General features: G+C 45.7%; 1 protein-coding gene across 2 annotated transcripts in view; it reads right to left on the minus strand.

Moving 5' to 3' along the window:
* Positions 1-241: 241 nt before the first annotated feature.
* Positions 242-27,342, minus strand: part of hprt1 (hypoxanthine phosphoribosyltransferase 1) — a 67,774-nt gene continuing 40,673 nt past the window's right edge. The window contains exons 5-9 of one of the 2 annotated variants that reach the window (XM_067997348.1): positions 21,806-21,823; positions 20,680-20,762; positions 19,634-19,680; positions 8,285-8,361; positions 242-625 (exon numbers count right to left, since the gene is read on the minus strand). In XM_067997348.1, the coding sequence (XP_067853449.1) occupies positions 578-625; positions 8,285-8,361; positions 19,634-19,680; positions 20,680-20,762; positions 21,806-21,823 (273 nt within the window). In that variant the 3' untranslated portion in view covers positions 242-577. The remainder of the gene's footprint in view (positions 626-8,284; positions 8,362-19,633; positions 19,681-20,679; positions 20,763-21,805; positions 21,824-27,342) is intronic. The other variant, XM_067997349.1, reaches the window with a different exon arrangement.

The raw sequence follows: 27,342 nt of genomic DNA on the forward strand, positions 1-27,342 counted from the left end.
CTCCTTCAGCCTGATGTGTTGACCGAGGGGAGTGATGACCGAGGGGAGTGATGACCGAGGGGAGTGATGACCGAGGGGAGTGATGACCGAGGGGAGTGATGACCGAGGGGAGTTATTACCTTGAGTGTGGAAAAATCCGTCTGATTCCAGCCCTTTGACAGAAAGACCGAATCCAGCGAGAGAATCTCCGTGAGAACAGAGTTAGTCGCAACACCAAACAAACAAACACCACTCAAACTGCCAGAGTAAACTCGTGGTTTATTGTGATTTATGCTGTTTCAGGTTCCTTTACCGTTCTCTCACCAATCATTTACCGTTTGCGAAAGCTTAGGAAGTATTTTTGTGGAGAATATAATTCAGGCAATAACTTCACAATGAAATGGAATGACAATAGATACTAGATTTATGTTTGATAATACAAAAATAAAATACTTTTTAAGCTCATGATGGACCCTTTAAATATGTGGATTCACCGACAGCGATGGGCGAGAGTATATGCAGGTTCAGAATTTGACAGCGACTGCGTGCAGGAGCTTTCAACTAAAACTATCCGAATCTCCATTAACGTGTCAGGTCTTCAGGTCTTGTACTTCTCCTTTCCCTTTTCACTGATCACACAAATATGCTGAAAGAGAAAATAAGTAAAAGTGTCAAACACCAGGGACCAATGTTGGAAACATTACTGCTTCTCATTTACACCAACGACCTGGATTCAGAAACCCAATGCAATGTAGTCAAATTAGTAGAGAAGACCAAACCAGGAGGGCAGTGGAATCGAATGAGGCAGTTTAGCAATTAGGAAAAGAGTTGGACAAAATGTGTCCGTGGGCAGAACGATGGCAGATGAGATTTAACATAGACAAGTGGAAAGTACTGTATACAGAAGGAAAAAGGCACAACACACAGACTCCATTACGGGGACTAGCTGCGTTACTCTTGCATAGAGCCGGCGCGGACTTGATGGGCCGAATGGCCTCCTTCTGTGCTGTAACTTATGATTCTATGAATGGTACAATAGCCAAGGATGGAGCCTTAGTGGACTCGATGCTGAACATGTCCAACCAATGCAAAGCAGCAATGAATAAAGCCAATAGAATGTTAACTATATCGTCAAAATAGTACCATATAAGTTAGAGAAAGTTGTGATCAAACTCTACTGGGTTCTGGTCAGACCCGCCTTGAGCACTGTGTCCAGTTCTGGTCAGACCCGCCTTGAGCACTGTGTCCAGTTCTGGTCAGACCCGCCTTGAGCACTGTGTCCAGTTCTGGTCAGACCCGCCTTGAGCACTGTGTCCAGTTCTGGTCAGACCCGCCTTGAGCACTGTGTCCAGTTCTGGTCACTGAGACACAAGGGAGATATTCAAGCACTGGAGGCAGAGCAGTGAAGAGTCACAAGATTGACTCCCAGGGGTCAAGGGAAAGGCTGGAGAGACCTACGTTTATTGAGGTACACGGGATACTTAAAGAAACGGAAAAAGTAAAAGCAGAAAATGACTAAAATGTGAGAGAAGAACAATGGGACACAGGTTCAAACTAGTAAAAGGTAAATTTAGAACTGATATCAGGAAATTTTTCTTCATACAGAGAGTGACCAACACTTGGAATGGCCTCCCAGATATAGTAATGGAAGAATAAAGCCTGCGGTGGGCGCGGGCCTGGGCGGAGGTGGAAGGAGGGGGCCGGGGGCAGTCCGGGGGGAATGGGGGAGCGGACGGTGGGCACAGCCCGGGCGGAGGCGGAAGGAGGGAGGAATGGACCCAGGGATGAGGGGTGAGCGGGAGTGGACCCAGGAGGGGGGGGGGGGGGGGGAACGGACGCGGAAGTGGACCCTGGGGGGGTGGGGGGGGAGGCTGACCCTGGGGGGGGGGGGGGGGGGGAGAGAGAGGAGGATGCGGACCCCGGGAGGGGGGGGGGGGGGGGGGGGAAAACGACGCGCGGCAGACCCGGTGGTTGGGGATGGGCGGTGGGGGGAGAGAGAGGAGGATGCGGACCCCGGGGGGAGGGTTGGGAGGGGGACCCCGGGGGGGGGACGGGGACGCAGTCAGTAGAAATCAAGGCAAAAGGAGAAAAAACAGTCGTGAAGTCACAGGGGAGCAGGTAGATGATTGGCTGGTAACTGTTACAGCTGCTTTTTTTCTCCCCTCAGTTAGGGAATTGGGTAAAATTAAAGTAAAAGCTGGGAGTGTAAATAGAAACATGGAAAATAGGAGCAAGAGTAGGCCATTCGGCCCTTCGGGCCTGCTCCCCCATTCAAATGATTATGGCTGATCGTCTAACTCAGTTCCCTGTTCCCGCTTTTTCCCCATATCCCTTTAGCATTAAGAAATATATCTATCTCCTTCTTGAATACATCTAATGACTTGGCCTCCACTGCCTTCTGTGGGAGAGAATTCCACAGGTTCACCACCCTCTGAGTGAAGAAATTTCTCCTCATCTCGGTTATAAATGACATACCCCGTATCCTGAGACTGTGACCCCTGGTTCTGGACTCCGCAGCCATCTGGAACATCCTCCCTGCATCTAGTCTGTCTAGTCCTGTTAGAATTTTATATGTTTCGATGAGATCACCTCTCATTCTTCTAAACTCGAGTGAATATAGGCCTAGTCGACCCAATCTCTCCTCATACGTCAGTCCTGCCATCCCAGGAATCAGTCTGGTAAACCTTCAATGCACTCCCTCCATGGCAAGGACATCCTTCCTCAGATAAGGAGACCAAACTAGTTTATTAACTAGAGTAATAAAACTATAAATAACCGGTTTTAAGGCTTGATTTGCTTTAGTTTTGTTAATAATCTAAAAACAAAAGCATGGCAGGGCAGCTCAGACCCGGCGAATGCACATCCTGTGCCATGTGGGAACTCCAGGATGCTTCCCGTGTCCTGGAAGTGTCGTCAGCTGGAGGAGCTTGAGCTCCGGGTTTCGGATCTGGAGCAGCGGCTGGCGTCACTGCAGTGTATCCGCGAGGCTGAGAGTTTTGTGGATAGCACGTTTCAGGAGGTGGTCACCCTGCAGCCTAAGAAAGGCAGAGAGGGACTGGGTGACCGCCAGGCAGACAAGGAGGACCAGGCAGGTAGTTCAGGAGTCCCCTGAGGGCATCTCACTCTCTAACCAGTTCTGAATACTGGTGGAGGTGAGGGTTCTCCTGAGGAGTGCAGCCACAGCCAAGACCAGAGCACCATGGGCAGCTCAGCTGTATGGGGGGGGGTGGGGGGAGGAGACAGGTCGGGAGAGCAATAGTGATAGGGGATTCCAGTTAGGGGAGCAGACAGGTGTTCCTGCAGCCCCAGGCATGATTCCAGGATATGTTGCCTCCCTGGTGCCAGGGTCATGGATGTCACTGAGCAGTTGCAGAACATTCTTGGGGGTGGGGGTGGGGGGGGCGGCGGGTGGTGAACAGCCAGAGGTCACGGTCCATATCGGGACCAACAACATAGGTAGGAAGAGGGATGAGGCCCTGCAAGCAGAGTCTAAGGAGTTAAGAAAAAGATTACAAAGCAGGACCTCAAAGGTAGTAATCTCCGGATTACTCCCAGTGCCACGTGCTAGTGAGTATAGAAATAGGAGGATGGAGCAGATGAATGCGTGGCTGGAGAGATGGTGCAGGAGGGAGGGCTTTAGATTCCTGGGGCATTGGGACCGGTTCTGGGGGAGGTGGGACTTGTACAGGCCGGACGTGTTACACCTCAACAGGGCTGGTACCAATATCCTTGCGGGGAGGTTTGCTAGTGCTGTTGGGGAGGGTTTAAACTAGTTCGGCAGGGGGATGGGAACCTGAGTGTGGATTCAGATGGGATAAAGTCAGAACTGGAAATGGAAGGCAGAAAATTAGTGAGTCTGGAAGGCAGAGGGAATGAAGGTTAGAAAATAAACAACAGAAGAGTTTGGCAGTCCTTAAATGTATTTACCTCAATGCAAGGAGTATAGGAAATAAGGCGGATGAGCTGAGGGCACAGATAGACACGTGGCAGTACGATATCATAACTATTACAGAAACATGGTTTAAAGAGGGGCAGGAATGGCAGCTCAACGTTCCTGGTTACAGGGTTTTCAGACGCGATAGAGAAGGGGATAAAAAAGGAGGGGGGTGGTGGCAATTTTGGTTAAAGAAACAATTACAGTTGTGAGGAGGGATGGTATTTTAGAAGGAGCATCAAATGAGGCCTTATGGGTTGAGCTAAAGAACAAAAAAGGTCCAATCACACTGCTGGGAGTGTACTATAGACCCCCAAACAGTCAGAGGGAGATAGAGGAGCAAATATTTAGGCAAATTTCTGAGAAGTACAAAAATAGGGCAGTAATAGTCAGGGATTTCAACTACCCTAATATTAACTGGGACACAGTATGAATGGTGTAGAGGGCACAGAATTCTTAAATTGCATAAAGGAGAATTTTTTTAGCCAATATATAGCAAGCCCAACGAGAGGGGGGGAAGTTCTGGGAAATGAAGAGGGGCAGGTGGAAGGAGTAGCAGTGGGAGAGCATTTTGGTGGGAGTGATCATAATACAGTTGGTTTTAGCATAGTTATGGAAAAGGACAAAGACAGAGCAGGAGTTAAAGTTTTCAACTGGGGAAAGGCCAATTTTACCAAATTAAGAAGTGATTTAGCAAAAGTAAACTGGAAACAGCTACTTGAAGGTAAATCAGTGTCAGAGCAGTGGGAGACATTCAAGGGGGAGATTCAAGGGGTTCAGGGTAAACATGTTCCCACAAAGAAAAAGGGCGGGGCTGCCAAATCTAGAGCCCCCTGGATGACGAGGAGCATTCAGGGTAAGATAAGGCAGAAAAGAAAGCCGATGATAGACACCGGGAACTCAATACTAAAAGCATAGGAGTATACAAAGTTAAAAAGGAAATTAGGAAAGCAAAGAGAGGGCATGAAAAAATATTAGCAGGTAAAATCAAAGAAAACCCAAAGATAAATACATTAAGAGCAAGAGGATAACTAAGGAAAGAGTAGGGCCTATTAGAGACCAAAAAGGTAACCTGTGTGTGGAGGCGGAAGATGTGGGTATGGTTCTTAATGAATACTTTGCATCTGTCTTCACAAAGGAGAGGGATGATACAGGGATTGAAGTTAAGGAGGAGGAGTGTGAAATATTGGATGGGATAAACAAAGTGAGAGAGGAATTATTAAGGGGATTAGCATCTTTGAAAGTGAATAAATCACCAAGGTCAGATGGAATGTATCCCAGGCTGTTAAAAGAAGCCAGGGAGGAAATAGCGGAGGCTTTAACAATCATCTTCCAAACTTCACTGGATACAGGCGTGGTGCCGGAGGATTGGAGGACTGCTAACGTTGTACCATTGTTTAAAAAGGGAGCGAGGGATGGACCAAGTAATTACAGGCCAATCAGCCTAACCTCGGTGGTGGGCAAATTATTGGAATCAATTCTGAGGGACAGGATAAACTGTCACTTAGAAAGGCACAGAGTAAGTGGGCAAGAACATGGCAGATGCAGTATAACGTGGATAAATGTGAGGTTATCCACTTTGGTTGTAAAAACAGAAAGGCAGATTATTATCTGAATGGTGATAGATTGGGAAAAGGGGAGGTGCAACGAGACCTGGGTGTCCTTGTACACCAGTCACTGAAAGCGAGCATTCAGGTGCAGCAAGCAGTTCGGAAGGCGAATGGTATGTTGGCCTTCATTGCAAGAGGATTTGAGTACAGGAGCAGGGATGTCTTACTGCAGTTATACAGGGCCTTGGTGAGACCACATCTGGAGTATTGTGTGCAGTTTTGGTCTCCTTATCTGAGGAAGGATGTCCTTGCCATGGAGGGAGTGCAACGAAGGTTTACCAGACTGATTCCTGGGATGGCAGGACTGACCTATGAGGAGAGATTGGGTCGACTAGGCCTGTATTCACTAGAGTTTAGAAGAATGAGAGGTGATCTCATCGAAACGTATAAAATTCTAATAGGACTAGACAGACTAGATGCAGGGAGGATGTTCCTGATGGCTGGGGAGTCCAGAACCAGGGGTCACAGTCTCAGGATACGGGGTATGTCATTTAGAACAGAGATGAGGAGAAATTTCTTCACTCAGAGGGTGGTGAACCTGTGGAATTCTCTACCACAGAAGGCAGTGGAGGCCAAGTCATTAGATGTATTCAAGAAGGAGATAGATATATTTCTTAATGCTAAAGGGATCAAGGGGTAAGGGGAAAAAGCGGGAACAGGGTACTGAGTTAGATGATCAGCCATGATCATTTTGAATGGCGGAGCAGGCCCGAAGGGCCGAATGGCCTACTCTTGCTCCTATTTTCTATGTTTCTATGTTTAATCAAGGACAGTCAGCACGGATTTGTTAAGGCGAGGTCGTGTTTGACTAACTTGATTGAATTTTTCGAGGAGGTGACAAGGAGGATCGATGAGGGTAACGTGTTTGATGTAGTCTACATGGATTTTAGCAAGGTCTCACATGGCAGAATGGTCAAAAAAGTAAAGGCCCATGGGATCCAAGAGAATGTGGCAAATTGGATCTAAAATTGGCTCAGTGGCAGGAAGCAAAGGGTAATGGTCGACGGGTGTTTTTGCGACTGGAAGGCTGTCTCCAGTGGGGTTCCGCAGGGCCCTTGCTTTTTGTGGTATACATTAACGATTTGCTCTTAAACGTAGGGGGCATGATTAAGAAATTTGAGGATGATAAAGATAGGCCGTGTGGTTGATAGTGAGGCAAAAAACTGTAGGCTGCAGGAAGATATCAATGGACTGGTCAGATGGGCAGAAAAGTGGCAAATGGAGTTCAATCCGGAGAAGTGTGAGGTAATGCATTTGGGAAGAACAAACAAGGCAAGGGAATACACAATAAATGGGAGGATTCTGAGAGATGTACAGCAAGTGAGGGACCTTGGAGTGCATGTCCACAGATTCCTGAAGGTAGCAAGACAGGTAGGTAAGGTGGTTAAGAAGGCATATGGAATACTTTCCTTTATTAGCCGAGGCATAGAATATAAAAGCAGGGAGGTTATGCTGGAACTGTATAAAACACTAGTTAGGTCACAGCTTGAGTACTGTGCACAGTTCTGATCACCACGTTACAGGAAGGATGTGATTGCACTAGAGAGGGTAGAGAGGAGATTTACGAGGATGTTGCAGGACTGGAGAATTTTAGCTATGAGGAAAGATTGGATAGGCTGGGGTTGTTTTCCTTGAAACAGAGGAAGCTGAGGGGTGATTTGATTGAGGTGTACAAAATTATGAGGGGCCTAGATAGAGTGATTAGGAAGGACCTATTTCCCTTAGCGGAGGGGTCAATAACCAGGGGGCATAGATTTAAAGTAATTGGTAGAAGGATTAGAGTGGAAATGAGGAAAAACATTTTCCCCCAGAGGGTGGTGGGGGTCTGGAACTCACTGCCTGAGAGGGTGGGAGAGGCAGAAACCCTCAACTCATTTAAAAAATACCTGGATGTGCACCTGAAGAGCTGTGACCCGCAGGGCTACGGACCAAATGTGGGAAAGTGGGATAAGGCTGGGTGGTTCGTTTCTCAGCCGGCGCAGACACGATGGGCCGAATGGCCTCCTTCTGTGCCGTAAATTTTCTGTGATTCTATGGGCTGAATTCGCGACCTTGTGTTTTGTGAGATAGACTGATGGTGATGCCCATCTGTAAAGCGAGGATGTTAGGCATTCTGATATTAATGAAATGCAGCTTAATTGTCTTCACTTTGCATACAAATGGATAGAATTGCAGCCTAAAGCTCCCTAATATTTGATGATTGTAATCCAATAATACAGAAGCTACCTGGATCAGCTCAGTATCTTACAGTAGTTTCATGGTCTGAACCCCAGGAGATTCATCTCCTCCACACACAAGCCCACACGTGAGCCTCAGCAGAGCAGACACAAGCCCCCTCACTGGCTTCTGAATGAACCACTGGGAGGCAGTTAGATCAGGGCAGGACCCCAGGTCCCAGTCTCCCCCCACCCCATCCCCTCCCACCCCTCCCCCCCCCCTCCCCTTCCCCTTCCCCTTCCTTCCCCCCTCCTCCTCCTCCTCTCCCCCCCTCCCCCAATCTATGGCACCAACACACAGCTTCACCCTAGTTAGAACTTAGTTTGGGTCCCTGTTTATATACAATGCAAGAAACCAGCGACAGCAACAAAATCATCAGAGGAAATAGTAAAATCGGACATTGATTCAATATTCAAATACAAACCTGATTTGCGATCCTGCCTTCAACTAAAGAGTAGAAATTAATATTTCCAAAGTACCACCAAAAACCAGTTAATACATTTGAGAATATGCAGTTCCAAACTTCAGATTGTGAAGTACTTACATTTAAATCTCTGAAGTATTCATTATAATCGAGAGCGTAGCCCACCACAAACTTGTCGGGGATTTCAAAACCTACAACTACAATTGAAGTTCCCCGAGGTTAGTGAAATATTTGCCAGATGACAAACTAGAAGAAGCAGATTAATGTGAAAGAGACAATAATATAATTGTTTGAGACAGCAGTGAAGAGTTTCAACCCCTCCAATACTGCGACCCTCTGGGGCTTGAACCCCGAGACTGATGACATCAGGAACCCCCGAGACTGATGACATCAGGAACCCCCAATACTGACATCAGGAACCCTGTGACGAGAAGGATTAGACTGGGTGGGATATTAAAGGGTACGGGGAGTGAGAGGGAGAGTGGGATTAGACTGGGTGGGATATTAAAGGGTACGGGGAGTGAGGGGAGAGCGGGATTAGACTGGGTGGGATATTAAAGGGTACGGGGAGTGAGAGGGAGAGTGGGATTAGACTGGGTGGGTTATTAAAAGGGTACAGGGAGTGAGGGGAGAGCGGGATTAGACTGGGTGGGATATTAAAGGGTACGGGGAGTGAGGGGAGAGCGGGATTAGACTGGGTGGGATATTAAAGGGTACGGGGAGTGAGGGGAGAGTGGGATTAGACTGGGTGGGTTATTAAAAGGGTACAGGGAGTGAGGGGAGAGCGGGATTAGACTGGGTGGGATATTAAAGGGTACGGGGAGTGAGGGGAGAGCGGGATTAGACTGGGTGGGATATTAAAGGGTACGGGGAGTGAGGGGAGAGTGGGATTAGACTGGGTGGGATATTAAAGGGTACGGGGAGTGAGAGGGAGAGTGGGATTAGACTGGGTGGGTTATTAAAAGGGTACAGGGAGTGAGGGGAGAGCGGGATTAGACTGGGTGGGATATTAAAGGGTACGGGGAGTGAGGGGAGAGCGGGATTAGACTGGGTGGGATATTAAAGGGTACGGGGAGTGAGGGGAGAGTGGGATTAGACTGGGTGGGTTATTAAAAGGGTACAGGGAGTGAGGGGAGAGCGGGATTAGACTGGGTGGGATATTAAAGGGTACGGGGAGTGAGGGGAGAGCGGGATTAGACTGGGTGGGATATTAAAGGGTACGGGGAGTGAGGGGAGAGTGGGATTAGACTGGGTGGGTTATTAAAAGGGTACAGGGAGTGAGGGGAGAGCGGGATTAGACTGGGTGGGATATTAAAGGGTACGGGGAGTGAGGGGAGAGCGGGATTAGACTGGGTGGGTTATTAAAAGGGTACGGGGAGTGAGGGGGAGAGTGGGATTAGACTGGGTGGGATATTAAAGGGTGCGGGGAGTGAGGGGAGAGCGGGATTAGACTGGGTGGGATATTAAAGGGTACGGGGAGTGAGGGGAGAGCGGGATTAGACTGGGTGTGATATTAAAGGGTACGGGGAGTGAGGGGAGAGTGGGATTAGACTGGGTGGGATATTAAAGGGTGCGGGGAGTGAGGGGAGAGCGGGATTAGACTGGGTGGGATATTAAAGGGTACGGGGAGTGAGGGGAGAGCGGGATTAGACTGGGTGGGATATTAAAAGGGTACAGGGAGTGAGGGGAGAGCGGGATTAGACTGGGTGGGATATTAAAGGGTACGGGGAGTGAGAGGGAGAGTGGGATTAGACTGGGTGGGATATTAAAGGGTACGGGGAGTGAGGGGAGAGTGGGATTAGACTGGGTGTGATATTAAAGGGTACGGGGAGTGAGAGGGAGAGTGGGATTAGACTGGGTGGGATATTAAAGGGTACAGGGAGTGAGGGGAGAGCGGGATTAGACTGGGTGGGATATTAAAGGGTACGGGGAGTGAGGGGAGAGCGGGATTAGACTGGGTGGGTTATTAAAAGGGTACAGGGAGTGAGGGGAGAGCGGGATTAGACTGGGTGGGATATTAAAGGGTACGGGGAGTGAGGGGAGAGCGGGATTAGACTGGATGGGATATTAAAGGGTACGGGGAGTGAGGGGAGAGCGGGATTAGACTGGGTGGGATATTAAAGGGTACAGGGAGTGAGGGGAGAGCAGGATTAGACTGGGTGGGTTATTAAAAGGGTACAGGGAGTGAGGGGAAGAGTGGGATTAGACTGGGTGGAAATTCTTTACCCCAAAAAGCTGTGGGGGCTGAGTCATTGAATGCATTCAAGGCTGAGTTAGACAAATTTTTGATCAGAAAGGGAGTCAAAGGATATGGGGAAAGAGCGGGAAAATGGAGTTGAGGTAAAAATCAGATCAGTCATGATCTCATTAAATGGCGGAGCAGGCTCGAGGGGCCGAGTGGCCTACTCCTGCTCCTATCTCTTATGGGTGGGATATTAAAGGGTATGGGGAGTGAGCAGGAGAGTGGGAATATCTGTTTTTTATATAATCTCAAGTAGCTAGGGTTGAAAATGGAGGCCGCTCGTTGCTAAATACAAAATGGAAGACTCGAAAAGCAAGGTTACAATAAAAGGGAAAATCTCTTTTCGTCAGTAATCAATATGACAAACAGTCTGGGAGGGTCCTGTGACTTTTTGCTGCTCTGCTTCATTTTACTTGTAAATAAATCCTGATCAATAGCTTAGCCTGCACAGGACTGTCTGATATGTGTTCCCCATTAGGCGATTCAAACAATCAAACCCCAAAAATGCAGCGATGAGATACTTGGGTTCCCGTCTGTAGCAGATGCAGGCTGTGTACAGAAAATGTCATTAAACTATTTAAAGGAGCAACAGGGAGTTGGACACAAGACATTGGAACACCACCTGCAACAAGTAACAGCCAATTCCCAAATGCTTGCCACTACGAGTCTCTGACTAAAAAACTTTATCATGAGGAAAAACTTTTTTACACAGCGAGTGGTTAGGATCTGGAATACACTGCCTGAGGGGGTGGTGGAGGCAGATTCAATCATAGCCTTCAAAAGGGAATTGGATAAGTACTTGAAAGGAAAAAAATTGCAGGGCTACGGAGAAAGAGCAGGGGAGTGGGACTAGCTGGATTGCTCTTGCATAGAGCCGGCGCAGACTCGACGGGCCGAATGGCCTCCTTCCGTGCTGTAACCTTTCTATGATTCTTTGATTTATATTATATTTACTGCAGTTTTATGAGGAAAGAAGACTCATTAAATGTAATTCACTTAAAACTGAAGCGATGATCAGTAAAAGGAGACCAATAGTCCCACTTATTGGAGCTCAATTCAAAGTTCTTGGGCCAATAAAAGGAGCAGGGAGGGCGGACCTGAACGGTGAACGAGAGAGGTCTGCTCTCGCTGCGAGTTAGAGACACTCCGACACAGAGCTCAGCAGGCTAAGGGGAACCAAGGAGAGATAAAGAAGGAGGTCCCGCAGACACTGGTCCTGTCCAACAGCTACAATTTACTTGCTATCTGTGAGGATAAGAATGCAGGCTGCAGGGAGGACAGCCAGAATCTCTGGACTTTAGAAGAATGAGAAGTGATCTCATTGAAACGTATAAAATTCTTAGAGGGCTTGACAGGGTAAATGCTGAGAGGATGTTTCCCTGGCTGAAGAGTCTAGAACTAGAGGTCATAGACTAAAGATCAGGGGTCGGACATTTTGCACTGAGATGAGGAGGGAATTTCTTTACTCAGAGGGTTGTGAATATTTGGAATTCTCTATGCCAGAGGGCTGTGGATGCTCAGTTGTTGAGTATATTCAAGACTGAGGCGGATAGATTTTTGGATGCTCAGGGAATCAAGGGATATGGGGATCGGGTGGGAAAGTGGAGTTGAGGTCGAAGATCAGCCATGATCTGATTGAATGGCAAACATAGAAACATAGAAAATAGGAGCAGGAGTAGGCCATTCGGCCCTTCGAGCCTGCTCCGCCATTCTATATGATCATGGCTGATCCTCTATCTCAATACCATATTCCCGCTCTCTCCCCAGACCCCTTGATTCCTTTTGTGTCTAAAAATCTATCTATCTCCTTCTTAAATATATTCAGTGACTTGGCCTCCACAGCCTTCTGTGGTAGAGAATTCCACAGGTTCACCACCCTCTGAGTGAAGAAATTTCTCCTCATCTCAGTCCTAAATGTCCTGAGACTGTGACCCCTCGTTCTGGACCCCCCAGCCAGGGGAAACATCCTCCCTGCATCCAGTCTGTCTAGCCCTGTCAGAATTTTATATGTTTCAATGAGATCCCCTCTTATTCTTCTAAACTCGAGTGAATACAGGCCGAGTCGACCCAATCTCTCCTCATACGACAGTCCTGCCATCCCAGGGATCAGTCTGGTGAACCCTCTATGGCAAGTATATCCTTTCTTAGGTAAGGAGACCAAAACTGCACACAATATCCAGGTGTGGTCTCACCAAGGCCCTGTAAAACTGCAGTAAGAAATCCTTGCTCCTGTACTCAAATCCTCTTGCAATGAAAGCCAACATACCATTTGCCTTCCTAACTGCTTGCTGCACCTGCATGTTTGCTTTCAGTGACTGGTGTACAAGGACACCCAGGTCTCTTTGTACATCAACATTTCCCAATCTATCACTATTTAAATAATACTCTGCCTTTCTGTTTTTCCTTCTGAAGTGGATAACTTCACATTTATCCACATTATACTGCATCTGCCATGTATTTGCCCACTCACTCAACGTGTCTAAATCAGAGCAGGCTCAAGGGGCCGTATGGCCTACTCCTGCTCCTATTTCTTATGTTCTTATATAATGCTAACCATGGCACCGTGGAGAAGGAGGCAGTCCAAAGTTGCGGGGGGGGGGGGTGGGGGTGGGGGGCGCTCCAACTGAACCGGGCTGGGACCAGGGTCCTAGCGGAAAGGATAAATAGGGCTGTGGATAGGACTTTAACTAGTAAGACGGGGGGAGGGATCTGGGGAAGAGAACACGTCTGAAGAAAAAAGAATTAGGAAATGAGAGTAAAGGTCAGACCAAAGTAAGGAATATGGGTAACAAATGCAGTTATAGAACATCAGTGGAAAATGACTGTTAAAAACAAAGGGAGGGGAATAATTACAAAAACCAAATTAAATTGCCTGTACAGCAATGTGCACAGCATCCGAAACAAAATGGGGGCACTGGAGGCAATAAATCATCGTGAGGAGCCAGATGTGGTAGGAATAACTGAAATACGGTTACGTGAGGAACAGGATTGGCAGTTAAATATTGCAGGATATAACGTATTTAGAAAGAATAGAGAAGGAAGGGGTGGGGTCGCTGTATTAATTAGAGACAACATAACGGCAAGAGAAAAAAGGGACAAAATATTTAGAAACAGAATCCATATGGATTGAGACAAAGGATCAGAAGGAATCGATCACGTTAACAGGTATATTCTACAGACCACCTAATAGTGGAAGGATGATGGAGGATGAAATATGTAGACAAATCTATGAAATGAGTAAAAAAAAATCATCGAATAATCATGGGAGATTTCAACTCCCCCAAATAAACTGGCAAGAGGTGGAGGGGAATGAGAATGGGGAATGGAGTTTTTACCATGTGTACAGGGCTCCTTTCTTACCCAGTATGTGAGAAGCCCAACAAGAGAGGAATCACTGCTGGATCTAGTAATGGGAAATGAACCAGAACAGATAAGAGAAGTAAGCGTAGGGGAACATCTAGGCAATAGCGATCACAACATAATGAGGTTTAAAATAATGACTTGAGAAAGACAGAAGTAAGACAAAGACCAAAGTAATAGATTGGAAAAAAGCTAATTTTGAGGGGATGAGAATAGAACCAGGGAAGGTAAACTGGAAAAAAATTTGGACAGACAAAGAGATAGAACAGCAGTGATCAATAGAGTTTAGGAGAAATATATTCCTCCAAAAAGTAAGAACAAACTAGCCAACAATGAAATACCATGGATAAATAAAGAGATAAGGGTAAAACTGAAACAGAAGAAAGCATACTCTGAGTACGTAGACAACAATGGGGAGGGGGACAAAAGGGAATATGAAGAGATTAGGAAAGAAGTCAAAAAACAATTAGGAAGACTAGAGGAACTACAAAATTAAACTATTAAGGAATATAAAAAGAGATAGTGAATTATTCTACAGACACAAATAACCAAAGAAAAATCAGGATAGGGATAGGGCCACTAAGTGATGCACAAGATAAATTCACAGGTAGGAACAGCAAAACGGCAGAAATATTGAATAGTTACTTAGTCTCCCTGGTAAATATGGAGACAAACAAGGTGGGCAAGACATTGGAAGAGGTCGAAAAAGTTTTGAAACGTTTAAGATATAAAGGGGAGATCATAGAAAGTTACGGCACAGAAGGAGGCCATTCGGCCCATCGTGCCCTTGCCGATCGAAAAGAGCCATCCAGGTTAATCCCGTTTTCCAGCACTTGGTCCGTAGCCCTGTGGGTTACGGCACTTCAGGTGCACATCCAAGTACTTCTTAAATGAGTTGAGGATTTCTGCCTCTCCCACCCTCTCAGGCAGTGAGTTCCAGACCCCCACCACCCTCTGGGTGAAAAAATTTCTCCTCAGCTCCCCTCTAATCCTGCTACCAATTACTTTAAATCTATGCCCCCTGGTCACTGACCCCTCTGCTAAGGGAAATAGCTCCTCCCTATCCACTCTATCTAGGCCCCTCATAATTTTATACACCTCAATTAAATTTCCCCTCAGCCTCCTTTGATCCAAAGAAAACAACCCCAGCCTATCCAATCTTTTCTCATAACTAAAATTCTCCAGTCCTGGCAACATCTTCGTAAATCTCCTCTGCACCCTCTCTAGTGCAATCACATCTTTCCTGTAATGTGGTGACCAGAACTGTACGCAGTACTCAAGCTGTGGCCGAACCAGTGTTTTATACAGTTCTAGCATAACCTCCCTGCTCTTATATTCTAAGCCTTGGCTAATAAGGAAAGTATCCCATATGCCTTTTTAACCACCTTATCTACCCGTCCTGCTACCTTCAGGGATCTGTGGACATGCACTCCAAGGTCCCTCACTTCCTCTACACCTCTCAGTATCCTCCCATTTATTGTGTATTCCCTTGCCTGGTTTGCCCTCCCCAAATGCATTACCTCACACTTCTCTGGACTGAATTCCATTTGCCACTTTTCTGCCCAACTGACCAGTCCATTGATATCTTCCTGCAGTCTACAACTTTCCTCCTCACTATCAACCACACGGCCAATTTTTGTACCATCTGCAAACTTCTTAATCATGCCCCCTACATTCAAGTCCAAATCATTAATATATACCACAAAAAGTAAAGGACCCAGTACTGAGCCCTGCGGAACCCCACTGGAAACAGCCTTCCAGTCACAAAAACACCCGTCGACCATTACCCTTTGCTTCCTGCCACTGAGCCAATTTTGGATCCAACTTGCCACTCTCCCTTAGATCCCATGGGCGCTTACTTTTTGCCATGAGGGACCTTATCAAAAGCCTTGCTAAAATCCATGTACACTACATCAAATACGTTACCCTCATCGACCCTCCTTGTTACTGCCTCAAAAAATTCAATCAAGTTAGTCAGACACAACATTCCCTTAAAAAATCCGCGCTGACTGTCCTTGATTACTCCATGCCTTTCTAAATGACGATTAATACTGTCCCTCAGAATTGATTCCAGTAATTTGCCCACCACCGAGATTAGACTGACTGGCCTGGAATTACTCGATCTATCCTTTTCTCCCTTTTTAAACAATGGTTAGCAGTCTTCCAATCCTCCGGCACCACACCTGTAGCCAGGGAGGTTTGGAAAATGATGGTCAGAGATAATTGATAAACTAATCAAACTAAGGCAGGATAAGACCCCTGGTCTGGATGGATTGCATCCGGGAATATTAAAAGATGTTAGGGAAGAGATATATTACATATATATAAAAATTCATTAGAAAAGGGAATAGTGCCAGAGGACTGGCGGACAGTTAATGTGATTCCTATATTTAAAAAGGGAGATAGAACAAGTCCAGGGAACTATAGACCAGTCAGCTTAACGTCGGTGGTAGGAAAGATAATGGAATCTTTACTCAAAGATGTAATAGAAAAACATCTAGAGAACGAAAATATAATAAAGAATAGTCAGCACGGATTTCAGAAGGGAAAGTCATGCTTGACCAAACTTATTGAATTCTTTGAGGAAGTAACAGAAAGGGTAGACAAGGGTAATGCAGGGTAATATATTTGGATTTTCAAAAGGCCTTTGATAAGGTACCGCATAGTAGACTCATGACTAAAGTCACAGTATGTGGAATAGGGGACAAGTAGCAGAATGGATAGCAAGCTGGCTACAAAACAGAAAACAGTGAGTAGGGGTTAAAGGTAGTTACTCAGACTGGCAAAAGGTGGGAAGTGGTGTTCCACAAGGATCGGTGCTGGGACCACTGTTCACCATTTACATAAACGATTTGGATTCGGGAATTGGAACTACAATTTCAAAATTTGTGGACGACACCAAATTGGGGGGTATAGTTAATACCGAGGAGGACTGCGACAAAATACAGGAAGACATTAATAAACCAGAATGGGCGTGTAATTTGGGGTGGGGGATGGGGAGGTGCAGTTAATACAAAGGAAGAAAGCGTCAAAATGCAAGGGGACATTAATAAACTTGCAGAATGGGCGTGTAATTGGCAAATGAATTTCAACATAGTGTGAGGTGGTGCATTTTGATAGGAAGAATAAGAGGGCCGCACACTGCTGGGATAGAAGAGCAAAGGGATCTAGGGGTACAGATACACGAATCACTAAAACTAGCGATGCAGGTTATTAAGGCCATAAAAAAAAACTAAGCACTGGGGTTCACTTCCAGAAGGATAGAATTGAAAAGCAGAGAAGTTATGTTAATAGAAACATAGAACATAGGAGGAGTAGGCCATTCGGCCCTTCAAGCCTGATCTGCCATTCAATATGATCATGGCTGATCCTCTATCTCAATACCATATTCCCGCTCTCTCCCCTATCAAACCCTATCATTATCTTAAAGACCTCTATCAGGTCACCCCTCAGCCTTCTCTTTTCCAGAGAAAAGAGCCCCAGCCTGTTCAGCCTTTCCAATAAGTAAATCCTCTCAGTTCTGGTATCATCTTTGTGAATCTTTTTTGCACCCTATCCATTGCCTCTATATCCTTTCTATAATATGGAGACCAGAATGGTGCACAATACTTCAATTGTGATCTAACCAAGGTTCTATACAAGATTATACCTGGAGTATTATGTGCAGTTTTGGTCTCCTTACCGAAGAAAGGTTATACTTGCCCTAGATGGAGTGCAACGAAGGTTCACCAGATTTATTTCTGGGATGGCAGGACTGTCATATGAGGAGAGATTGGGTTGACTAGGCCTATATTCACTGGAGTTTAGAAGAATGAGAGGTGATCTCATTGAAACATATAAAATTCTGACAGGGCTAGACAGACTGGATGCAGGGAGGATGTTTCCCCTGTCTGGGGGGTCCAGAACGAGGGGTCACAGTCTCAGGATACGGGGTAGGACATTTAGGACTGAGATAAGAAGAAATTTCTTCACTCAGAGGGTGGGGAACCTGTGGAATTCTCTACCACAGAAGGCTGTGGAGGCCAAGTCACTGAATATATTTAAGAAGGAGCTAGATAGATTTCTAGACCCAAAAGGCATCAAGGGGTGTGGGGAGAGAGCGGGAATATGGTATTGAGATAGAGGATCAGCCATGATCATATTGAATTGCAGATCAGGCTCGAAGGGCCGAATGGCCAACTCCTCCTATTTTCTATGTTTCTATTAACATAACTTCTCTGCTTTTCAATTCTATCCTTCTGGAAGTGAACCCCAGTGCTTAGTTTTTTTTTATGGCCTTAATAACCTGCATCGCTAGTTTTAGTGATTCGTGTATCTGTACCCCTAGATCCCTTTGCTCTTCTATCCCAGCAGTGTGCGGCCCTCTTATTCTTCCTATCAAAATGCACCACCTCACACTATGTTGAAATTCATTTGCCAATTACACGCCCATTCTGCAAGTTTATTAATGTCCCCTTGCATTTTGACGCTTTCTTCCTTTGTATTAACTGCACCTCCCCATCCCCCACCCCAAATTACACGCCCATTCTGGTTTATTAATGTCTTCCTGTATTTTGTCGCAGTCCTCCTCAGATGTTTCCACTTGTGGGGGAGTCCAAAATTAGAGGTATAAGATAGTCGCTAATAAATCCAATGGGGAATTCAGGAGAAACTTCTTTACCCAGAGAGTGGTGAGAATGTGGAACTCGCTCCCACAAGGAGTAGTTGAGGCAAATAGCGTAGATGCATTTAAGGGGAAACTAGATAAACACATGAGGGAGAAAGGATTAGAAGGATATGCTGATAGGGTGAGATGAAGTAGGGAGGGAGGAGGCTCATGTGGAGCATAGTATTCAGTTTCATTCGCAACCCCTCAGATAATGAAGCAGTCCGAGCCCGCATGCAGCAAGACCTGGACAACATCCAGGCTTGGGCTCATAAGTGGCAAGTAACATTCGCACCAGACAAGTGCCAGGCAATGACCATCTCTGACAAGAGAGTGTCTAACCACCTCCCCTTGACATTCAACGGCATTACCATCGCCGAATCCCCCACCATCAACATCCTGGGGGTCACCATTGACCAGAAACTTAACTGGACCAGCCATATAAATACTGTGGCTACAAGAGCAGGTCAGAGGCTGGGTATTCTGTGGCGAGTGACTCACCTCCTGACTCCCCAAAGCCTTTCCACCATCTACAAGGCACAAGTCAGGAGTGTGATGGAATACTCTCCACTTGCCTGGATGAGTGCAGCTCCAACAACACTCAAGAAGCTCGACATCATCCAGGACAAAGCAGCCCGCTTGATTGGCACCCCATCCACCACCCTAAACATTCACTCTCTTCACCACCAGTGCACAGTGGCTGCAGTGTGTACCATCCACAGGATGCACTGCAGCAACTCGCCAAGGCTTCTTCGACAGCACCTCCCAAACCCACGACCTCTACCACCTAGAAGGACAAGAGCAGCAGGCACATGGGAACAACACCACCTGCACGTTCCCCTCCAAGTCACACGCCATCCCGACTTGGAAATATATCGCCGTTCCTTCATTGTCGCTGGGTCAAAATCCTGGAACTCCCTTCCTAACAGCACTGTGGGAGAACCTTCACCACATGGACTGCAGCGGTTCAAGAAGGCGGCTCACCACCACCTTCTCAAAGGCAATTAGGGATGGGCAGTAAATGCCGGCCTTGCCAGCGACGCCCACCTCCCATGAACGAATAATTAAAAAAAACACCAGCATAGACCAGTGGGGCCGAATGGCCTGTTTGTGATGTAGTTTTGATGTAAAAGGCAGTATTCGGAGCCAATTACAGGCGTACAGAAAACCAGATATTCAAACGCAATTGATGGGCTGCCCTGATTTTAAATGCAATACTCACAGTCTGGCCGATACCCGACACTTCGCGGAGTTCGTTTAACCAGCAGACTATTAAACAGGAAGAGAGTGTTAGTGAAACGATGAATTGATAATTACAGACCCACTTGTACTGCCCAGTGGAATTGGAGAGTCAAGCAGAGAATTTAAAAATGAGGCTAATAGCTAACCCCAGAATTTAATGTTTTCAACGCATGTGTAACTTTAAACCAGTTAAACGCACATAAAATTCCTCATTTAACACAATTGTTAAATCACTCTCCCCTCTTCTTCCTGCCCCCGAGTACAAATAGAAGAAAAGCAAATAATAAACCAAACAGAAACTGTTGGAAACACACAACTGGTCAATTACCAATACCGGGAAAGACAGATTTTGTGTGTAAACCTGTGTTAGAAAACTTCTATTTAATACAAATAGCTGAAGCAGAGTCTGGGGTCTGATTGCTGGTCCCTGCTCATTGACCTGAAACAACACAATCAGCCCCACGGTTACCTGGGTGGGTTCAGGACGGGGAAGGCGGCTGTGCAAAGGACGTAATTGGTCAGGGTTCCTACTCCCCAGCACCGTGTGGTGACCTCATTGAGAGTATGCATGAGCTTTCATCGCTTGGGGGTGGGGGGGGGGGGAAAGAGAGATTTGGTGTTCGGTTGCTGTCTACCCCCCGCCCCCTCCCTCCCCAGGGGGGAGGGGGTGTTGATGATATTTTTAGTGGGGTAACGCCTTCACTAATGGAAGTTACTGACATTTGACTGGATTCTTACAACAGCGACTACACTTCAAAAGTACTTCATTGGTTGTAAAGTGTTTTGGGACATCCTGAGGTCGTGAAAGGCGCTATAGAAATGCAGGCCTTCCTTTCTCACAGGATGCAATGGCACAGTGTCGGGGATCGTGGTACATAAACTGAAATTAACATAAAATATGTACGTCAAGGGACTCTGGATATTTCTGGAGCTGACAGCAGTACAAAGACTTAAAGTGGGGACGCGATCTATTCTTAATACATCATGAGCAGCTGTCACTAGATGGGTTTTAGAAACGAAACGCACCTCACCACTTTCACCATGTTGGGTTTGTACTCCATCAAAATGCTCAGAAGAGTCTGCATCGTTTTACCCGTGTCAATAATATCCTGAGAATAAAAGGAGTTTAACTCAGTGCAACGTTCACAGGAAGCAAACTCACCCCCTGCCCTCCCCACACTCACGCTCGCCCTCCACCTCCACCCCACGCTTGCCCCCCCTACCTTCGCCCCCCCACGTCCACCCTCCCCACCTCCACTCCAGGCTCACCACCCACTCCCCAACACTCGCGCTCGCCGTCCCCTCCACAGCCTCACCCCTCCCTATCTCTGTAACCTCCTCCAGCCCCACAATCCTCCGAGATCTCTGTACTCCTCCAATTCTGGCCTCTTGTGCATCCCCCATTATTGTTCCAACATTGGCAGCCGTGCCTTCAGCCTATGCTTCTGGAATTCCCTCCCTAAACCTCTCCGCCTCTCTCTCCTCTTGTAAGACGCTCCTTAAAACCTACCTCTTTGACAGTCACCTGTCCTAATCTCTCTTTCTTTGTCTCGGCACCCATGTTTGTCTGATTATGATCCTGTGAAGCACCGTGGGACATTTTTCTACATTAAAGGTGCTATATAAATGCAAGCTGTTGTATAAACACTCCTCATTTGCTTATTTCTCCTAACCTCTCTCCTCACTCTCTGTGACTTCAATTTGATGGCCTCTCCTCAGAATCCCTGGCATATCCTGGTGAATCTAAGCTGTAGAATGGTTTTCATGTCCTGTCTATAATGCAGGGTAATAGATTCTAATTTCAGGAGACTACAACCTAGTCACAGATGTCTGTGTAAGGTTACTTTCATCAATTCTGAGAGTAGAGTTTTCCCAAGAGGAAAAATCTGCCAAACACCACGAGAGAGTTCCACTGATTCCAGAGTTGGACTGTTTTGCGTCATCGACATGGAATCCAGAGATTGGACAGAATTCAAAAAGTGAATTGTGTTAAAGCAGAAATCAGCTCCCTAGGGAAGGGACTAAAAATGGGCAGAAACCCCAAACCAGTTGGATTTGGACACATTGGAAGTACTGCAAGTATTGAGTTACGCAATTTCAAAACATTCATTAATATAATTAGGAGAGATTCAAACAAATAAATCGAACTTACCTCAACTATTAAGACATTCTGTCTCCCAGGGAGGTGGGGAAAAGAGAAAGAAAAAAGTTTAAAGGTTGAACATATTATTGCTTCACAATATGACAGACTCGCAATCCTTCACTGAGTGGCCTGATCTACAACACACCCACAAGCTCGGCTAACATTTCCTTGCCTACTGAAGTGTGCAAATACTCTCCTCTTAACTTCTAATTTTCCTGACATCCGATCAACATCCTCACAAATCCAACAAATATATGTCACATTCAGTGTAAAAGAGTTTTTAAATAAGTTTCTTTCTAATAAAAGATACTTTAATCTATCCATTGATCCAAGGTCAGTGATAAACTGAATGGAACTCATTTGATGGTTAAAAGTGACCTGGCCCTTGACTGAGGAACCAATTAGGGAACAGGATATTTTAGATCTGATATTGTGTAATGAGACAGGGTTCATTAGTAATCTTCTCATCAAGGATCCTCTGGGGTAGAGTGATCATAATATGAAAGAATTTCATATTGAGTTTGAGAGTAATGTAGTTAAGTCCGAAACTAGGGTCTTAAATTTAAACAAAGCCAATTATATAGGTATGAGGGGCAAGTTGGCTAAGGTAGATTGGGAAATTAGATCAAAAAATATGATGGTAGATAAGCAATGGCAAACATTGAACTAACTAATTCATAATTCATGGAATCATAGAAGTTACAACATGGAAACAGGCCCTTCGGCCCAACATGTCCATGTCGCCCAGTTTATACCACTAAGCTAGTCCCAATTGCCTGCACTTGGCCCATATCCCCCTATACACATCTTACCCATGCAACTGTCCAAATGCTTTTTAAAAGACAAAATTGTACCCGCCTCTACTACTGCCTCTGGCAGCTCGTTCCAGACACTCACCACCCTTTGAGTGAAAAATTTGCCCCTCTGGACCCTTTTGTATCTCTCCCCTCTCACCTTAAATCTATGTCCCCTCGTTATAGACTCCCCTACCTTTGGGAAAAGATTTTGACTATCTACCTTATCTATGCCCCTCATTATTTTATAGACTTCTATAAGATCACCCCTTAACCTCCTACTCGCCAGGGAAAAAAGTCCCAGTCTAGAGATCTAGGAGTACAGGTTCATAGCTCCTTGAAAGTGGAGTCACAGGTGGATAGGGTGGTGAAGAAGGCATTCAGCATGCTTGGTTTCATTGGTCAGAACATTGAATACAGGAGTTGGGATGTCTTGTTGAAGTTGTACAAGACATTAGTAAGGCCACACTTGGAATACTGTGTACAGTTCTGGTCACCCTATTATAGAAAGGATATTATTAAACTAGAAAGAGTGCAGAAAAGATTTACTAGGATGCTAGCGGGACTTGATGATTTGACCTATAGGGAGAGGTTGGATAGACTGAGACTTTTTTCCCTGGAGAGTAGGAGGTTTCGGGGTGATCTTATAGAAGTCTATAAAATAATGCGGGGCAAAGATAAGGTAGATCGTCAAAATCTTTCCCCAAAGGTGGGGGAGTCTATAACGAGGGGGCATAGATTTCAGGTGAGAGGGGAGAGATACAAAAGGGTCCAGAGGGGCAATTTTTTCACTCAAAGGGTGGTGAGTGTCTGGAACGAGCTGCCAGAGGCAGTAGTAGTGGTGGGTACAATTTTATCTTTTAAAAAGCAATTGGACAGTAACATGGGTAAGATGGGTATAGAGGGATATGGGCCAAGTGCAGGCAATTGGGACTAGCTTAGTGGTATAAACTGGGCGACATGGACATGTTGGGCCAAAGGGCCTGTTTCCATGTTGTAAACTTCTATGATTTTATGATTCTATCTAACCTCTCCCTATGAGTCAAACCATCAAGTCCCGGTAGCATCCTAGTAAATCTTTTCTGCACTCTTTCTAGTTTAATAATATCCTTTCTATAATAGGGTGACCAGAACTGTACACAGTATTCCAAGTGTGGCCTTACTAATGTCTTGTACAACTTCAACAAGACATCCCAACTCCTGTATTCAATGTTCTGACCAATGAAACCAAGCATGCTGAATGCCTTCTTCACCACCCTATCCACCTGTGATTCCACTTTCAAGGAGCTATGAACCTGTACTCCTAGATCTCTTTGTTCTATAACTCTCCCCAACGCCCTACCATTAACGGAGTAGGTCCTGGCCCGATTCGATCTACCAAAATGCATCACCTCACATTTATCTAAATTAAACTCCATCTGCCATTCATCGGCCCACTGGCCCAATTTATCAAGATCCCGTTGCAATCCTAGATAACCTTCTTCACTGTCCACAATGCCACCAATCTTGGTGTCATCTGCAAACTTACTAACCATGCCTCCTAAATTCTCATCCAAATCATTAATATAAATAACAAATAACAGCGGACCCAGCACCGATCCCTGAGGCACACCGCTGGTCACAGGCCTCCAGTTTGAAAAACAACCCTCTACAACCACCCTCTGTCTTCTGTCGTCAAGCCAATTTTGTATCCAATTGGCTACCTCACCTTGGATCCCATGAGATTTAACCTTATGTAACAAACTACCATGCGGTACCTTGTCAAAGGCTTTGCTGAAGTCCATGTAGACCACGTCTACTGCACAGCCCTCATCTATCTTCTTGGTTACCCCTTCAAAAAACTCAATCAAATTCGTGAGACATGATTTTCCTCTCACAAAACCATGCTGACTGTTCCTAATCAGTCCCTGCCTCTCCAAATGCCTGTAGATCCTGTCCCTCAGAATACCCTCTAACAACTTACTCACTACAGATGTCAGGCTCACCGGTCTGGAGTTCCCAGGCCTCTCCCTGCCGCCCTTCTTAAACAAAGGCACAACATTTGCTATCCTCCAATTCTCAACAAATCTACATTCCCTTGAGGAATAAAAACACCATGGGAAAAATGATCCAACCGTGGCTAACTAGAGACGTTAAGGATAGTATTAGATTAAAAGAAAAGGCTTACAATGTTGCCAAAAATAGTAACCTGAAGATTGGGAGGGTTTTAGAAATCAGCAAAGGATGACCAAGAAATTGATAGAAAGAGAAAATTGAATATGTGATTTGATCGAAGTTTTGAAGATATTAAGGGGAACTGATAGGGTAGATAGAGAGAAACTATTTCTGCTGGTTGGGGAGTCTAGGACTAGGGGACATAGCCTAAAAATTAAGAGCCAGGACTTTCAGGAGTGAAGTTAGGAAACACTTCTACACGCAAAGGGTGGTAGAAGTTTGGAACCCTCTTCCGCAAACGGCAGTTGATGCCAGCTCAATTGTTAATTTTAAATCTGAGATTGATAGATTTTTGTTAACCACAAGTATTAAGGGATATGGGGCTAAGGCGGGTATATGGAGTTAGGTGACAGATCAACCATGATCTTACTGAATGACGGAACAGGCTCGAGGGGCTAAATGACCTACTCCTGGTTCCTATGAGAGTAAACTAGCAAGAAATATGAAAACAGTTTGTAAGAGCTTCTACAAGTATGTAAAAAGGAAAAGATTAGCGAAAGTAAATATGGGTCCCTTAGAGGCAGAGACAGGAAAAATTATAATGGCGAATAAGGAAATGGCAGAGACATTAAACAAATATTTTATATCTGTCTTCACAGTGGAAGACATAAAAAACATACCAGAAATAGAATCATAGAAGTTTACAACATGGAAACAGGCCCTTCGGCCCAACATGTCCATGTCGCCCAGTTTATACCACTAAGCTAGTCCCAATTGCCTGCACTTGGCCCATATCCCTCTATACCCATCTTATCCATGTAACTGTCCAAATGCTTTTTAAAAGACAAAATTGTACCCGCCTCTACTGCTGCCTATGGCAGCTCGTTCCAGACACTCACCACCCTTTGAGTGAAAAAAATTGCCCCTCTGGACCCTTTTGTATCTCTCCCCTCTCACCTTAAATCTATGCCCCCTCGTTATAGACTCCCCTACCTTTGGGAAAAGATTTTGACTATCTACCTTATCTATGCCCCTCATTATTTTATAGACTTCTATAAGATCACCCCGAAACCTCCTACTCTCCAGGGAAAAAAGTCTCAGTCTATCCAACCTCTCCCTATAAGTCAAACCATCAAGTCCTGCTAGCATCCGAGTAAATCTTTTCTGCACTCTTTCTAGTTTAATAATATCCTTTCCATAATAGGGTGACCAGAACTGTACACAGTATTCCAAGTGTGGCCTCACTAATGTCTTGTACAACTTCAACAAGACATCCCAACTCCTGTATTCAATGTTCTGACCAATGAAACCAAGCATGCTGAATGCCTTCTTCACCACCCTATCCACCTGTGACTCCACTTTCAAGGAGCTATAAACCTGTACTCCTAGATCTCTTTGTGCTATAACTCTCCCCAATGCCCTACCATTAACGGAGTAGGTCCTGGCCAGATTTGATCTACCAAAATGCATCACCTCACATTTATCTAAATTAAACTCCATCTGCCATTCATCGGCCCAATGTATCAAGATCCCGTTGCAATCCTAGATAACCTTCTTCACTCTCCACAATGCCACCAATCTTGGTGTCATCTGCAAACTTACTAACCATGCCTCCTAAATTCTCATCCAAATCATTAATATAAATAACAAATAACAGCAGACCCAGCACCGATCCCTGAGGCACACCGCTGGTCACAGGTCTCCAGTTTGAAAAACAACCCTCTACAACCACCCTCTGTCTTCTGTCGTCAATCCAATTTTGTATCCAATTGGCTACCTCACCTTGGATCCTGTGAGATTTAACCTTATGTAATAGTGGGGAACCAATGGGCTAATGAGAGTGAGGAAGTTAAAACAATTAAGATTAATAAAGAAAAAGTACTGGAGAAATTAAAGGGACTATTTGGATAGAGTTAAGAAATAGAGGTGCCATTACACTACTGGGTGTATTCTATAGGTCACCAACTAGTGGGAAGGATATAGAGGAGCAAATTTGCATGGAAATTACAGAGAGGTGCAAGAACCATAGGGTAGAGATAATGGGGGACTTCAATTTTTAAAAATTCGTTCATGGGATGTGGGCGTCGCTGGCGAGGCCGGCATTTATTGCCCATCCCTAATTGCCCTTGAGAAGGTAGTGGTGAGCCGCCTTCTTGAACCACTGCAGTCCGTGTGGTGAAGGTTCTCCCACAGTGCTGTTAGGAAGGGAGTTCCAGGATTTTGACCCAGCAACAATGAAGGAACGGCGATATATTTCCAAGTCGGGATGGTGTGTGACTTGGAGGGGAACGTGCAGGTGGTGTTGTTCCCATGTACCTGCTGCTCTTGTCCTTCTAGGTGGTAAAGGTTGCGGGTTTGGGAGGTGCTGTCGAAGGAGCCTTGGCGAGTTGCTGCAGTGCATCCTGTGGATGGTACACACTGCAGCCACTGTGCGCCGGTGGTGAATGTTTAGGGTGGTGGATGGGGTGCCAATCAAGCGGGCTGCTTTGTCCTGGATGGTGTCGAGCTTCTTGAGTGTTGTTGGAGCTCCAAGCAAGTGGAGAGTATTCCATCACACTCCTGACTTGTTCCTTATAGATGGTGGAAAGGCTTTGGGGA

Source organism: Heptranchias perlo, chromosome 15, assembly GCF_035084215.1.
Source record: "Heptranchias perlo isolate sHepPer1 chromosome 15, sHepPer1.hap1, whole genome shotgun sequence".
NCBI lineage: Eukaryota > Metazoa > Chordata > Chondrichthyes > Hexanchiformes > Hexanchidae > Heptranchias > Heptranchias perlo.